Here is a 15,969-nt window from a genome sequence, read left to right as displayed (position 1 = left end):
TAGTGTTTCGTCCAGGGCTGAGATTAGGATGTAGTGGAATTCTTAGGAAGGCTTGAGAATTTTGGCCAAGATTGTTTAGTAATATTTTCAGAGTGATATCAAGTTTTAATTTGTATGTTTATTTCCTGAAAATGTGTTTATCATGGCTTTGGTTATTTTTCATATAGTCTCTCAATTTTCAGGGGCTAGAAATGTATGGCTGCATTCTGAGAAGTTCTGGATCAGCTGGCTTAGGACCTGAATTTGCCTTGGGAGGAAAAAGTGGCCAGGCTGTGACTGCACCGTCCCTGGTGCTCTTGTTTATGACTGCCTTCGAGCTGGTTTGGCTTTTTTTTTTCTTTCTCAGAGACTGCCTTGATATGGTCATTACCATAACTGAAACCCCCTTCCATTTTCAGAAAGGGACAGAAATAAATGATCTTTCAAAAAGGAAGTGGCTAATTTATATCCGGTGATAGAAATGGTGGCATAGGGAAGGAAGTGTTCCATCCATATTTCATTATTTGCTGATTAATGCATTGAGTGAATAGAAATACACAAACTGAGCCACAATATCTCTCAGATAGGAAGCACTGAGGAATTGATGTGTGAATATGAGGAGTAGAACGGCATAAAAAGTTGAGGAAAAACACTTCCAACTGATATGGGCCCTGAATTATCTTTGACCTCCTATTCATCACTGTCTTAAAAAAGCTTGTCTGAAGGCCGGCCCTGTGGCGCAGCAGTTAAGTTTCCACATTCTGCTTCTCAGCGGCCCTGGGTTCGCCGGTTCGGATCCCTGGTGCGGACATGGTACTGCTTGGCACGCCATGCTGTGGTAGGCATCCCACATATAAAGTAGAGGAAGATGGGCAGGGATGTTAGCTCAGGGCCAGCCTTCCTCAGGAAAAAGAGGATTGGTGGCAGATGTTAGCTCAGGGCTAATCTTCCTCAAAAAAAAAAAACTTGTCTGAAAGATATAACACACCGTAAAGACAGGACAGAAGGAACAGAAATGACCCAGTGAGCGACCGTGAGACATTTGGGTGGTTTTCTCCTCAACAAGAAAGGTGATATGTTTGAAATGGAATCGGATTATTTGGGATCCCACTGGAAAGCCAGAGGGTTTTGAAATGATTAGTGACCCTCCATGGTTTTCTCATTACCTTTCCTAGGTGGCTAGCTGCGGGAAGGGCTTCTCATCATCTCTGTGATGTTGGGTGGTGCGAGAGAGCAGCTGGAGCATCTGTTTCTAATCAGATCGTGCCTTTATAAATACTTCTTGCCTATTTGTCACATTGCTTCCCTCCCACCGCCAGCTTCCTCTGAGTACTGCAAAATTTGTCAGTCCCTGGAATGCACATGTGGGCCTTGTCATTCCCAAACATGAAACTTTCTGCTGATCAGCACTTTGTAACGTTAGGCTGTTACAGGCATTAGTCACTGGGCCTCAAATAGAAAGCCTGGTCTTTGGAAACTTAAGAAAACGTCTTTTGTGTTGTTGTTAATTCTTGGCATCCCGTTAGGTTTAACCTCTCAGAGTTTATACAGACTTTGAGGAAAGCATTCTGTCTGTAAGAAAAAAGTGCTCCCACTTTTTATAATTTTTGGATTGTCCCACTTTGTAGTTATTTGCGGAAAGGCTGTTTTAGTTATATCCCAACACCCCCCGCCTCCCCAGGATCAGGGTTGTGAGCAGCAGCTGGGGCTCTGTTCATTTCAGAGACCCGTTCCTGGGGACTGCTTTTAAACAGTATTTTTCCTAATTGTTATATGAGAAACCTAATGTCTGATGGGATGAAGGTGGGAGTCTAGCCACAGACAAACCAGCCCGATGTTGGAGGAAGTATGGGCGGTGGCTGTGTCCTGTGCAGGTGGATGTGGAGACGGTGGAAAGAGGCTGGAGGCTCGGGTGGAGGAAAAAGGACTGAAGCGGCGCTGTGTTTTCAGGCTTTCAGCTGCTAGTAGGCTTCACTCAGCAGCCAGTATGAATTCTTGTCTTCACAGCCCGCCCAAGCCCACGCGTAACGGGGAGCAGGGGGGACCAGGCACCAGGGTGTCGGGTGTCTGCCGTGGCTCTCTCTCTCCCACCTGCCCTGTGCAGAGGGAAAGCCAGGCTGCCACTGTACCTATCTCCTTATCTGCAAATGAGGAGATGGGATAATATGATTTCTGTGAAACATCACACTGGATACAAATTTTGGTGAGGTCTGATGGGGTAATTTTAGGAAAAGAGGAGTACTCAAGTCATGGGTTTCCAGGCTCAGAAATAGAGATCAGCTGGTAGACTGGGTGCATTTATGTCAATTAAGAGGGCTGGTGGGAAAGGTTCGGCCGAAAAAAGGTGTAGTGGGTGGTCATTCCATCTGGGCGCAGAAGAGAAAAGCTAACCTGGTTCCAGTGGCTTCAAGAAGTCTTCACTGTCCAATTCAGACGCTAGCGGGGGTGGGGGGTTCAAGATGATTCAACTGTGGAGTTTTTCCTCTGCAGGAGGGTGGAGGCCTATAAATTTATGCAGACTTTTTTAGGGTTAGCAATGTGCATGCTATTCGATGTTATTCTAGGGACCTCTCAGATACCTTGAAGTAGATGCTGTTGCCATTTGGCATAAGAAAAGGGGAGGAAGGACAGATTTGAATGGAGAATGAGGGGGTAGGATGAGTTCCACTGAGATGTTGGTTTAGAGATGCCTGGGGCATGGATGCGCAGGAGGAGGAGGGGCTGCAGGTTGTGACTATGGTTGGTGACTGAAGTCGTGGGCAAGGATGAGCTCATCCAAGAAAAGTGTGTCAAATGAGCCAAGGATAGAGAACTATGTTAATTAATTCCTGCCCTGTGAGGATGATAGCCCTGTGAGATAGTGTATTTTAAAGCTGACAAAACAGGCTGAGAAGTTAAATGACTTCCCCTAGGTCACACAGCTAACCAATGGCAGAGTTGCCCTGAGTCCTCAGACGTTAAGCACTTTCCTGTGCACTGTCCTGTTTTTTTGCTTACTCTCATTGCTTTCTATGTGACTTGGTTCTGTTATTAGAAAAAATAAGTACTCATATATTTTATCCTATCATCCACCTGTTAGCTGGAATAAAAATGTCAGGCTTACCTCCTTTCCGCGCCCAGGATCCGAACCAGCGAAACCCTGAGGCGCTGCAGCGGAGCGTGAGAACTTAACCACTTGGCCATGGGGCCAGCCCCTCCATTTATTATTTATTGTTATTGTTATTAGCATTCCCTGATTTTTAAAATCTTTTATTTATGTTCTATTATAAAAGTGTGAGGGGTTTTTCTGGTAGTAATTCAAATATTACAGAAACATAACAATTAGAAAATAAAATTTCTCTATAATCCTACCATCCCCAAAGAGAACCTTTACACCATATTATTTTTGAGAGGATCTGGAAAAGCAAAATTTGTTCCTCCACTAGGAGTCTTTCGGAGAGTTACTTAGAGATGGCACTTGAAATTGGGGCAGCTACTTAATATTAATCAAGCTCTTTTCTGGTCATTTTGTGTGTTTCCAAGGGTGGCTCCCTGGGTTTGGCAGTCAAGCTGATGTCCCTGGTTTTGTGACTTGGAGACTGGCCCCTGGATGCTCCGTCTTCTCCGTCCCAGCCTTTTTCACTAGGCTGCACTCAAATTTCTTTCCTCATGTGGTTTTCCTCCTAACCGTTCCCCTCTTCTTCCTGGCTCGCTCTCTTCTGCTGCTTGTGTGAGACAGTTTCCTTGGGGGTTTTCTTGGCTCCAACCTTGGGATTTCATGGTATAGATGACAAGCAGAGTAGTACATGTTGTCCAAGTCATCCTTAAAGAATGCAGTCCTCATTGGTAATGAGATCTTTAGACACTTTATATTGTGAAAGTTACCCCAGCAATGCCTAGCCTTGACAACATCCCAATGCAGGCTTCAGAATTGTGGTTTGGGTCGATATTTTGCATTCCAGTGTTTTCCCTTTTGCATGGGAATGAAGGGCGTTTCCTATCTTCCCACAAACTTTCCTTTTTTAAAAAGAGAATATGAAACCAGTTCAATACTCTGTGGAATGTAGTTAGATAAGAGTATGTATTTACAAAAATAATCTATCAGGCATTTGGGTAAAACTTACTTCTTGGACAGTTTGTGAGGCCAGAATTTCTCCAAATACTGGGAAATGGCCGGTGGTCAGTCAAGGATTTCATGTGAGAAACAAATGTTCTTCTCTTTGTCTCTCTTCAGCATCTGTACTACTGAAACAGGACCTCAGAAGAAGATACAACCTAAGATGAGGAGGGCATATGTACCCCTTCTCCTCTCCAAGTGGGTATCTTTATGGGAAATACCAGACAGCTAAGAGAATGTGCCCCATTTAAAATTGGACATTCGTTTTCTTGAGAGTTGAGTCAATAATTTCTATCTCCTCCCATCTGGCAATGATGGTCAGAAAGACTCTGTTTTCATCTGAATATATAAAACTTGCATATCACCTGGAAATAGGAGCGATCTACTAAATTAATACCCAACAATTCTGCAAATTAATACATCTTTTTACCTACTATAGGCTGGTGGATTCACTGGAAGAGTGACTACTTAATCACAGGGGTTATGAGTTTGCATAGTATCGGGTACTTTGGATAGCTTATGATTATACGTCTGTGCCTGATTGACACCTGAGTGCCCCCTTAGATTGTAGCTCCATGAGTTAGGGATGCTTGATATTCTCACCATTATCTCCTTAGCATTTGACACAGTATCTAGCACATGTTGGTACTCAATAAATATTTGTTGGAGGCCGGCCCCATGTCTGAGGGGTTAAGTTCCCAGACTCCGCTTTGGCGCGCCAGGGTTCGCCAGTTTGGATCCTGGGCAAAGATCTAGCACCACTCATCAAGTCATGCTGAGGCAGCGTCCCACATAAAGGAAGTAGAAGAACCTACAACTAGGATATACAACAAGGTATTGGGGGGCTTTCGGGAGAAAAAAAAAAGAGGGAGATTGGCAACAGATGTTAGCTCAGGGCCACTCTTCCTCACAAAATAAATAAATATTTGTTGAATGAATGAAAACATGAATAAAGATTTACTTTTCTTCTTGAAGAGAGACGGTTAACTTGCACAGAAGAGCTATTTCCTACATTTTGTTTGAGGCTATAAATCTACCTTTCAAAAATCTTGTGGAAAGTGGCAGATAGAACTGAAGGAAAAAAATTGTTTTTAAGCAGACCTGTTGCAGAGGGTGGGTTCATAACTTTTATTTAACTAAGTCGTAATTATTATAGTTTTTTTTTTTAAGATTTTATTTTTTTCCTTTTTCTCCCCAAAGCCCCCCGGTACATAGTTGTATATTCTTTGTTGTGGGTCCTTCTAGTTGTGACATGTGGGACGCTGCCTCAGCATGGTTTGATGAGCGGTGCCATGTCCGCACCTAGGATTCAAACCAACGAAACACTGGGCCGCCTGCAGCAGAGCGCGCGAACTTAACCACTCGGCCATGGGGCCAGCCCCAATAATTATTATAGTTAAACAAGCAAAAGAGAAAAGTTCATATGGAAAACACGGAGGTATGCACACAGATTTTTATTAGGTTTGCGGTTTCCTGGAAAAGTGATAGAAACTCCCCATCAAAGGTCATTTAAAAATTGAGCCATCTTGATCCGGCAAGAGAAAACATACTACCAGGAATTTTTTTTTGCCCTGTTTTGGCTTTTCTCAAGCAACATGACAAATTTGGATTTATGCATCTCTGATTTCTAGATTCAAGAACGAAAGGCTTTGCTTCGAGGTCATTTGGTTAAATCTCCTTGTTTTCCAGATGAGGAAACATAAACCCACAGATTAAGTGACTTGGATCCATATAATTTATTATCCATAAAATGAGGATTTGAGAAGAATGTAATCACCACTTCTTGTCAGTGAAAATCTCCAGCTCTCTAAATGAATGTATAAAATAACTTACCTCTTAAATTAAAAAAAAATTAAATATTAAAGGGGTGAAATTTTTCTAAACTTTAATTGTAATGCCTATTTTTAAAGGTAAAAGTTAAGTCTAATTGTTTTCAAAATACATTAAAACATACATCACCTTGGTACCATTCTCACTTGCTTCCGCTGGCTGATAAGGATCAGCAGCTACAGATTACCTAACCACATCTACTGAAACCTTCGGTTTTAAAAGGAACGAAATGGGATATCACTTCACTTTGAGTAAGGTGAATAGAATCCATCTGGACACATCCAGTTTGTTAATTTCAAGAGGCTCTGGGCTGGATTAAAATAGAAGGAAAAGTGAAGACGGGGAATCCAGAATGGTTTCCAGCTGTGGAGGATGTTGATGCCTGCAAACAGGAACGTGACTCTACGGCTTTTCCCCCAGCTTTGTAAATGAGTTTCCTATTTAGGGTGGATTTTCTTCATTCTACAATCGTCATTCTCTCTTCCACTTTCTTTTTGTTCACTCTGTTTTTCCCTTTGTGATTTTTCTTTCTTAGTTAGTCTGAGGACTCTGCTGATCTGTAGCTTCTCCTGGCATGCCTAGTTGCAATAGAAGAGTTCCTGATTTATTTCAGATTTTAAAATCACAGTTCTCTCTTCCTCACACCCAATTTAGGGAAAGGAAGCCCAGGTTTCCTGAGGACCTGTTAAATGCTAGGCACTCTCACACATACCACTTCCTTAACTCCTCCCAACCGCCTTGCCAAGTGCTCCATTTTTACTGATAGACGAAGAGAGATAAAGCTAGGAGGTAGGTAGAGCTGGTGTTCAAACACCCATGGTGTCGGACTCCAAGACGTTCACCATCCTGCTCCTTCAGCAAGATTTAGAATTGTGGATCATATTTTAAAGCCGCACTCAGATTGTAGGTGTTGGCACACAGTCTCATTTGTTTTATAATTATTTCAATAATGAAGTCAGCGATGTATCTTCTAAAAACTTATCGATTATAAACTTCAGAGTAGTATAAATTCAAAATAAAGTTACGGTTTGGGCTTAAATGGCACTTATCTAGAATGCTTCTGCAAGCTGGACGTTTGTTTCCCTGGTAGATTTGGGGAGCTCCAGCCTTCCTCAAGTGTGCCCCCATGAATTTCCCTACCCAAAAGCTACTTCTCCCCGCTCTGTCATCCCGTAGTTAAAGTCATAGTATTTATCACTTTCATCCTTCGTAGTATTACATTTAATTATGTCCTCTCTCTACTGTTACACTGTAAACCTTTTAAGGGCAAGAAGAGTGTTTATCAATGAGTAACAAAAGTAATATATTCTTGCTCCCTTAGTGCTTTGAGTAGTGAGTATTTTTGAAGGAACAAATAAATAATTGTATCCATAGGGAGATGTTCTGAAAAGAGAAAATGAGATTATCATGTTAAAGACTGGTTGTTTTATACCACATAATTTAGTCATAACCCATTTCAAGTTGGAGTGGGCATAGAAATTATTCAGGTATAAACCCTCCCTGGATAGATTAGCAAATGGGGGACTAAATCAGTTAAGGTCTTAAAGTTACTTATTTAGTGGCTCCATGTTGGCACTTTCATCTCAAAAATGGTTAAAACTAAACTTATTAGCTTCATGTGCCATTGCTGCAAAAATCAAAGTCTGGTCTTGGCATTGCCATGACCAGTGAAAATATGTTTAGAGCTACTTGGGCAATTCTGATTCTTGACTTTTACCTCTTATGGTTGCCAAAGAATTACAGTTTTAGAGAATATGTGTTTTTCTATTTTAGTATATTGGATTTTTATAGCAGCTAAAATCATTGTGTTGTCTGGGGCCACCTGGGAACTTAGATCATCATGAGACAGCAGTGAGTAAGTGCAAGGGCTCTGGACTCTGGAACCTGACTTCCTGTGTTCACATTTCAGCTCCTCAGTTTGCTAGCTGTGCGACCTTGGGCAAGTTACTAACTTTCTGTGCCTCTGTTTTCTCATCTGTAAATTGAGATTGGGTAAGAATAGTAACTACCTCATAAATTGTTAAGATAAACTAACTAGTTCATGTTTAGGGCTTTTTCTGGAATATTGGAAATGGTCAATATATGTTAGCTGTTGTGGTGATGATCATGGAATATCAAATAGCTTGACCCGCCTTTATCCAATCATTATTTTCCTTTTATTGGTAAGGGGAATGTTTACTGAAAATTGTCCCTGAGATTTCATAATAAAGACAATGATGGGGGTAAAATTTCAGTGGGATCTGGAAGGTGTGGATATGTAAGCCTTGGCTACAATCCAGATGGAGGAAATAGTATGAGTAACTCTGTTGGGGAGAAACCTGGGGTTGTCCCGGGAACAGTGAGGAATTCAGTTTAACTGCAGGGTAAGGTGCTCCATGGGGAGAAGTGGGAGATTTGATAGGTAGAGAGATTTGGGTTTAGCCCCTGGAGGCCCTGAGATGGCAGGCCAACAAGTCTGGCTTGAGGGCCTTTGAGTACCGAGATCCTTTTGGCAGCAAGGCAGAGAGAGGAAGGATTAGAGAGAGTGGGATCGAGGCAAGAAGACCAATTGGAAGGCTGTTGAAGTAGTAGGAATAAAGAAGAGGAGGAGGGGGCGTTGACAACACTGAAATTGATGCAGAGGGTCGGAGGATGTCAAGCATAGTCATGTGCCATTAACAGAAATAGGGGATTCTGGAGTAGGGGTGAGCTTGGCATAGAGGAATATGATTTCAGTTTTGTCAACATTGGTTTGAGGTACAGATGGGACAACCCAAGAGAACTGCCTCCTTGACAGAAATTCAGAACTGGTACACAGGCCAGGTGTTCGGTATGAGATAAAATTCTGAGAGTCATTTCCAGGTATGTGGTAGTGGTAAAGACATGAGAATATATGAGATTCTCTCAGACCAGGCCTTATAGACTCAAAACGACCCCATGTTCTTTGGATAGAGGTAGCCAAGGCATGAAGCATTAAACATGGTACCATAACATGCTGGAGTGTAGGAATTCAGTTCAGCTGCTACGTGTGAGTTAGAGCTCTTCTCACATTTCCTACAGTGCCGTACAGTTTTTAAGCCTGCTCATGAGCTGAAGGGAGAACTTCTTATTTCCCTTTTCCCCATCACTTACTGATGGGCAATAATTCTCAGGATCCCTTTAATACTAGGCAGAGAATTAGGCTCAAATTATGGAATAAAAGTGGCATTCAAAATTTACATATTTTATATTACAAAGTTAGAAGACAGAGACTTTGACGACATAAATTTAAATTAAAAAAATTTTAGGACCACACTGTTTTTATAACCCTTCATTTTGTATGTGGTTTTCAGTGGGTATAAAAATACTCAGGGGGTGTGTGGGTGGTTTCTCGTGTTTTGGAAATGGTGAGAATATGAGATGCTGAGCACTGGGTTCTCGGATGAGAGCTATAATTACTAACTCTGCTTCTTTCCCAGGATTGGCTCATGGGTGGATATCTGAATCTAAAAACCCAACAATCCAGAATCCAGAGCAATAAACCACTCTTTCCTCCCCACCAGAAATTAAAAGAATTATTATGGCAGATAAGAGAGGGAATGTAGGATGATGGTTCTTCCTTGCTTCGTCTCCTTTCATGCCATTCGCTGACTGTTCAAGCCAGTCATGCAGCTGAAATGAAGGCTGATGTGATGGCTTCTCCTAGCCTGATACTCAACAGCCACTGCACAGCTGTGATGGAAAGAGTTCTAAATATAACCCAGACTCATTTCAAATTCTCTTCCCCCAAGTCTTGACGGATGTGGTGAATACCATAAAAATACCTGCTGTCTGAACTTTTGAGGCATCTGGAGAGGAAGAGGCAGGTAGTAGAATTAGGGCCGTGTGGTGTTGTTGGGAGGCCTGGCTGGCCACCAGGACTGCTGCCCACTGGGGCCTGCTCCCGAAGCTGTTTGGTGAGCTGTCGACCATGCCATCCTGTTCAAGGATAAGTGCCGACTCTTGAGTCTCATATTCACTGTTGGCAGGTTTCAAGGAAGCTATTCATAGACGAGGCATCTGTTCTCTGTCCCATTGACCTCAAACCTGCAGCTGCCACCATGGTATTTGGGCACTGTGGTGGTTTTTAGTCTTATTTCACAGAATCAGAATTTTAAAACTGGCAAGGACCTCAGACGTTATATTCATAAAGCATTCCATTAAAATCACTACATTTAGGGAGTCTCATTTCTCTGCCTATATAGTGACCATAGAGATTTGGAAATGGAGCCTCAGGCCTTGATTATTAAAAAACTTTCATCATGATGTAACCCAAATAGGAGAATAATGAAAACCAGTTTTTTAAAAAAATATTGACTAAGTGATCTTGTATGAAGCTTTTGCTTTTTTATTAAAAAATGAAAATCTGAGGCTCATTTTCTCACCAAATTTCTGTATTTTGAGAATAAATTTCATTGGCAACACAACCAGGATACCAGGTGTCTTGTTTTCAAACAGGCTTTCAACATCTAGTTTCTGGAATGCCAAACCATAGCTGTGGTATTGTCATTAAGACCATAGCTAACCTCTGTTTTCCTGGGAAAGAAAGGTTTCACAGATTATCTCCAACATTCATGGGATGTGTTCAAAGTTATGGAGGCAGTCAGCACCATCTTATAAAACTGATACGTGACCCAACTTTTTCCATGTGTGATAACTACCTTACCCCAGTCTCCTTCCATAAACTCGGAGAAGGCCGGGTGAGTGCAGAACCTGTGCTAGGAGCTGTGCAGGCGAGAGCAGAGAAGCCCCAAGAAGCCCGTACAGCTAACGGAAGAGATGGGACCAATTCATGTGCTGAGTAGTTTTAAACATGTTGCATTACAGTGGTTACAGAATTTCCTTAATTGTAACACATATGTATCCTCTACTGTGAGCTTCCGGAAACTCCTTCATGTCGCTGGAAGAGTGTTACTAATTTTTCACTCTGGGTTCAAAGTAAACTGAAAGCTTTTCTTGAGTGCTGGAAGCTATCAAAATGGTTGGAGTTTTTATGTCACTTACCGCATATCTGAAATAGCCACCTCTAGAAGCTCAGCTTTCCCTGGACTGGTACACTTGGAACAGGGAATGAGATGCCTTGGGAGGTGGTCTGCTTTGCGAGTCAGTGTGATTGTGTGGGAAGAGCGTGGCTTGGGAGTTGTTAGCACTTCCAGTTGTGTAGAAGCCAGGGGAGGGCGTGGGTACAGAGGGAATCTCCTTTTTCCATGCGTGTCAAGAAGAGAGGAAGGAGAGGGTAATGTCTGTAATGTGTGATACCCAGGTGGCATGGTTCATGGATTCTCAAACATTTCCCCTTTGAAATTCCAGAATGAAGAGCTTCGAAACTTGTCCCTTTCTGGCCATGTTGGGTTTGACAGTCTCCCTGACCAGCTGGTCAACAAGTCTACTTCTCAAGGATTCTGTTTCAACATCCTATGTGTTGGTAAGTGACTTACCACTTGCTGCCGAGCAAGGAGTCTGACCCTTAGGTGTTGGCAGGTGACTGTCAGAGGAGCACATTTCAGGGAAATTAGGAGAATGATATTTTTACTCTTTTTCCATGAGTAAAGCAGGGCAATAATACCCATACTCTATATGTCACATAGTTTGAGACTTGTAATTGGGTAAATGCTTTGTAAGCTTTGTGTGTCACATAGTCAAACAAGTGATCAGTTTAATATTGTTGTTAAAACACATTTTAATTTTTGGTGGGGGAGGGACTTAGACCCTAACTAGACTACAGGAAGTTGAAAGAAGGAACTGAGATGTACGCACATGATAAGATCACTGAGAAGCATTTTAAGAATTTGTTTCTGGAGTCTCTGACTACACTGCAATAGTAACCTCCACTGAAGTCTTTTTAAAGATGTGCTGCCTGAAATTGCTTTGCTTTAATAAACTTATAGTGTTTAAAATTTTTGCTTTTAGAGCAAAAGACAATTTAAAATTCTATTTTATATTTGAAATAAATTTTATACCTGAATTATCAAATTAAACTTTTGTCCTTAAATTGGAATCTAAAGTTGACCTTTGTTTATTCCTGGTAGATAAATGGAAAGGCCAAAGAGACCTGATTTATCTGCATCCTCAGTATGTTTTATTCATACCCTTTAAATGTTATGCGTTAGTCTACGCCTCTAGCCTTTGGTATTTTTCTTCTTCTCTCTGGCCATATCCTTTTTAAATTAGAGGAAAGCAGAAAAGAAGGTGGGGGAAAAAAGAGGAAAGTAGAAATATAAATCTCCTGTTGTTCTGAAGCAGAAATGTCCCTGGAATGTAATGGATAATGGCCTTTCCCTCACCTCTCTGTCACTCTTGATGCGTGACTTGCTATGCTGCTGTGCAGCAGTGACATTGCCATCATCCTCGGGGCATATACTTCTGAGACAGACCAAGAGGAATTCTATACGCAGCCAAGTGGATCGTCCTTCCCCTAAAGCTTGGCAGAATGTACCAGACTTACTTCTCTTTTCCAAGTAAAATGAAGTGAATTTAGAAAAGGTGTGTGTTTAATGCAAGAACCACTATTTTTTAATTTGTTAGTTATTGGGAGGAGGGGCAGATATTTTCCTTTTTGAAAAACCTTGTGAGGAACATATTGAATGTAGCCTCTGCCCTGGGCGTCGGTTGGTGGAGGGCCACAGCTGACTGTGCACTAGCCCAGCTTGCCCTCTGGCATTATGTCTTAAGCACTGGGTAAGACAGTGACTGGAGAGAAACTTGACCAAAGCAGCCAGCTCTCCTGCTTTTCCCTTTTCCCTACATGAAGCCATTTAAAATTCAGCAGGGGCCGTCCTGAATGGCAGCTAGTTCTAGCGTGGCATAAATGAGTTGTCTTTTCTCTTACGTAAATGCTCACTGCAGAGCAGGGCAAGTCTTCATTAGCATAGCAATTTGTTGGCAATTTGTTGATTTTTCTATTGAAAGTGTGCTAAATTGTAGGCCAATTACTATTCTGGCTTCTCTTCCCTTCCTCCCCCAGCCCTGTCTGTGAAATCAGCTTCAAGAACACATGTGACAGTTATGTCACAGCCCCTGCAAGTAGGGTAGAGCTTCCAGGGGATTGGGCTTGCTCGAAGGACCTGGTTTGACCTGGTATGTGGTGTGCAGTCGAGTATGTTGGCTCATTGGCTGACCCCTTGTGTTAAATAACACAATTATGATGCTAGTTGGAATTCCTAGCAAGTCACATCCATGCTGCCCTGTTGGATTTGTAAAGCAGCTGCTATTCTGACTTTCCTGGGTGGGTGATGATACCTATGACTATTAGATTTTTATTCTGGTTCCATTCCTAAACATGTTGAAAATTAGTTTTTCAAACTAATTAAAATAATACATTTGTTGTTAAAAAAAAATTATAACCCCTCCCTTTTCTTTTCCCACTCTCATTTCCATGGAGTCCTTCCAGAAACTCTCTACATCTTTCTGTACTTGGAAATTATTTTCGGTGGCTTGAAACTCCAATGTATTATCTTACAGTTCTGTGGAAGTCCCACATGTGTCTCACCAGGCTAAGATCGAGGCACAGAGCTGCATTCCTTCGTGGAAGCTCCAGGGGAGAATCCATTCCCTTGCCTTTTCCAGCTTCTAGAGGCTCTTGCATTCCTGGGCTCTTGGACCCTTTTCTCCATCTTGAAACCTAGTAATGTTGCATTTCTCTGAATGTTTTTATGTTGGGAAAATTTCCATAGAGAATTGCAGAAATCCAATTTAAACTCAGTTAAGACTCTTCCTCAACCCCAAAACACACTAAAAAGGCAATATAGTGAATCACGTGATTATGAACAGTTGGCTCTGAGGATTCAAAGAATTCTTGATCCCACTTGCTTCTGCTTGGCTTCATGTTCTGGCTTTTTCTTCATGGAGATAGCATGGCCTCCAGCAGTGTTGGCAGTTTAGCAACTCCCAGAGGAAGAATAAGCCATTCCTGACAAGTTTCACTGAACAGTCACAGGATGTCTCTGATTGACCAGGGCTGAGTCACATGCCCATTCAGGGTGGGAGATGGGGTTAGTCTACCCCAAAACACAAGAGGTTCCCTATAGGAAAGATAACCTGGTCAGAAAGGAGACTGGGCGTGGGAGAGACAGCCTGGACAGATAGAAACTGTTCCCTCACAATTACATAACTATTTTTGTTTTGGTTTTACACAAATGAGATCATGCTGTTCATATTCTTCTGCATTTTATTTTTATTTTTATTTTTTTACTCCACAGTAAGTCCTGACTATCCTTCCGTGCCAGTATATCTAGCTGTCCAGGGTCTTTTCTAGAACTCTCTGGAGCCCTTTGGTTGGAGCCAGCATTAGCTCTTTGGGAGACCGGGGTGTCAGCATGAAGTATTCGTCATACCTATTCTCAGAGGGTAGAATACATCAGATCCCTTTACCACAAATATTTTACAGCAAAATGTCCATGTAAGAAAACAACACTCACTTTCAATTAATGGTCCATCTATTTTTAAAATAAGAGTCTATGAAAACGCATTTTAGTTAATCAAAACATTTTGACAGCCACTTAGAGGAGTAGGTGTCGTATTTAAGAGTATCCATGATACTTTCTTTTCTCCTTGTCATCCTACTGTCCATTTGTATTTTTACATAGTATGAGTGTATGTAGTGTTTATAGCATCATTACTTTATTTTAATGAGATAAATATGGAAGGGAAGAGAGGACTTTTAAGAAAAAATTATGATCCTAGTAAGGAAACTGATGATGTTTATCAAAAAGGTCTTAGAATCATAATTTTGTTTTGTGGTAAGAGCCTATAATTTGCAAACAGAGGAAACCAATCAGGGCAGAAACTAATCCTGGCACAAGCTTAGTCTGGTTTTAGAGGCACTGAATTAAATGTCTGGTATTAGATGGCATCTCCATTGAGTCCTGGAAAGAAGGAATAAAGAGAGGGAGACTAGTGTTCACTTAACCGCAAAGAGAATTCTTGATGCCAAATCGGGAACCAGAACCTCCAGGAGTTCATGGTCTCCCACTCTCCATCCTGCTTACAACACACTAAATCACCCCCAAAGCTGCACTGTAGTTTAAATAAAAGCTTTTCTTACCCATGCTCTATTTCTCCAGACAATCTAAATTAGTATTCAGCTTTTCTTCACAATTTTAGATTTATATATCTTTCTCATTCCTTTTACAAAATGACGCAAGCTCTGTAAGAAACTTAAGCACTGTGTGTCAATTCTTTATGCATATACAAAGATGGATAAAATACTGCAACATCCCTGCTTTTGAAGAGGAATCAATTCAATAGGGTCAAAGTAAATTAATAATACATTTTGAAAATAGAAATTTTTAAAAATAATTCATCCATAATTGTTTTGAGGGGATGACAGAAGAGGAATAGAAAACAAATAAGTTTAAGATCATTTTAGCCAAGGCTTTGTGTCAACATAAACTTTGAAATTTCACAGTCAAATCTTAAACATTTCTATCCCATCTTGCTTTTCCAGGAAAGGATATGAAGTGGTTTACAGGGTGAAATCAATGAGTAAATGAATAAAGATAAAATTAACCCCAGAAAATAAAGTGAAGCCAGGGATAGAGTCAGAACTCAAAGCCATCAGGCCTGCCTGTAGCAATTAATTCCATCAGGAAGACATCTGTCTGTCAGCTGGTGGTCAAAGCATGGAGGAAATCCATTCATTCAACAGATACTTACTGAACACATATTATGTGCCAAACACAAGGTATAGTTTAACAATGACAGATTTAGATATCTATAAAGTAAAAACAAAATAGTTGCTCCAAATGAAACACAGTTTCACCTGGGACATTTTCAGAAAAAGAGATGGTGAATGTCACTGAATCGAGGTCTGGACTCTTGAGCATCCCCTGATCAGTGCAGTCAATCTGTGCAATGCCAAGTGTCGCATGCTATTCTTTCAAGTCCCTCATGCAGGCTGGTGGTATTAGCCAAAGCGTGTTTCATCAAAGGCAATTCTATGAGGAGTTAAAACAACAGAGCTTAGGTGCATAGCTCTCTGATTATCTGGCTCCACCCAAGAATAAAATCTAGACCAGATTGGGGAGGCAGGCAGGCCTTCTTGCACAGTTACTGGGATAGTTATCCAA

At 41.4% G+C, this 15,969-nt stretch overlaps 1 protein-coding gene across 9 annotated transcripts in view; it reads left to right on the top strand.

Annotated features, from left to right (window-relative positions):
* Nucleotides 1-15,969, top strand: part of SEPTIN11 (septin 11) — a 125,314-nt gene that overhangs the window by 70,178 nt on the left and 39,167 nt on the right. For all 9 annotated transcript variants that reach the window (XM_014865578.3, XM_014865571.3, XM_044766183.2 and 6 more), the window contains exon 3: nucleotides 11,213-11,327. In XM_014865578.3, coding sequence (XP_014721064.3) covers nucleotides 11,213-11,327 — 115 coding nt within the window. The remainder of the gene's footprint in view (nucleotides 1-11,212; nucleotides 11,328-15,969) is intronic.

The sequence above is a fragment of the Equus asinus genome, chromosome 3 (genome assembly GCF_041296235.1).
Source record: "Equus asinus isolate D_3611 breed Donkey chromosome 3, EquAss-T2T_v2, whole genome shotgun sequence".
Taxonomy (NCBI): domain Eukaryota; kingdom Metazoa; phylum Chordata; class Mammalia; order Perissodactyla; family Equidae; genus Equus; species Equus asinus.
This window is presented reverse-complemented; position numbering and strand designations above follow the sequence as displayed.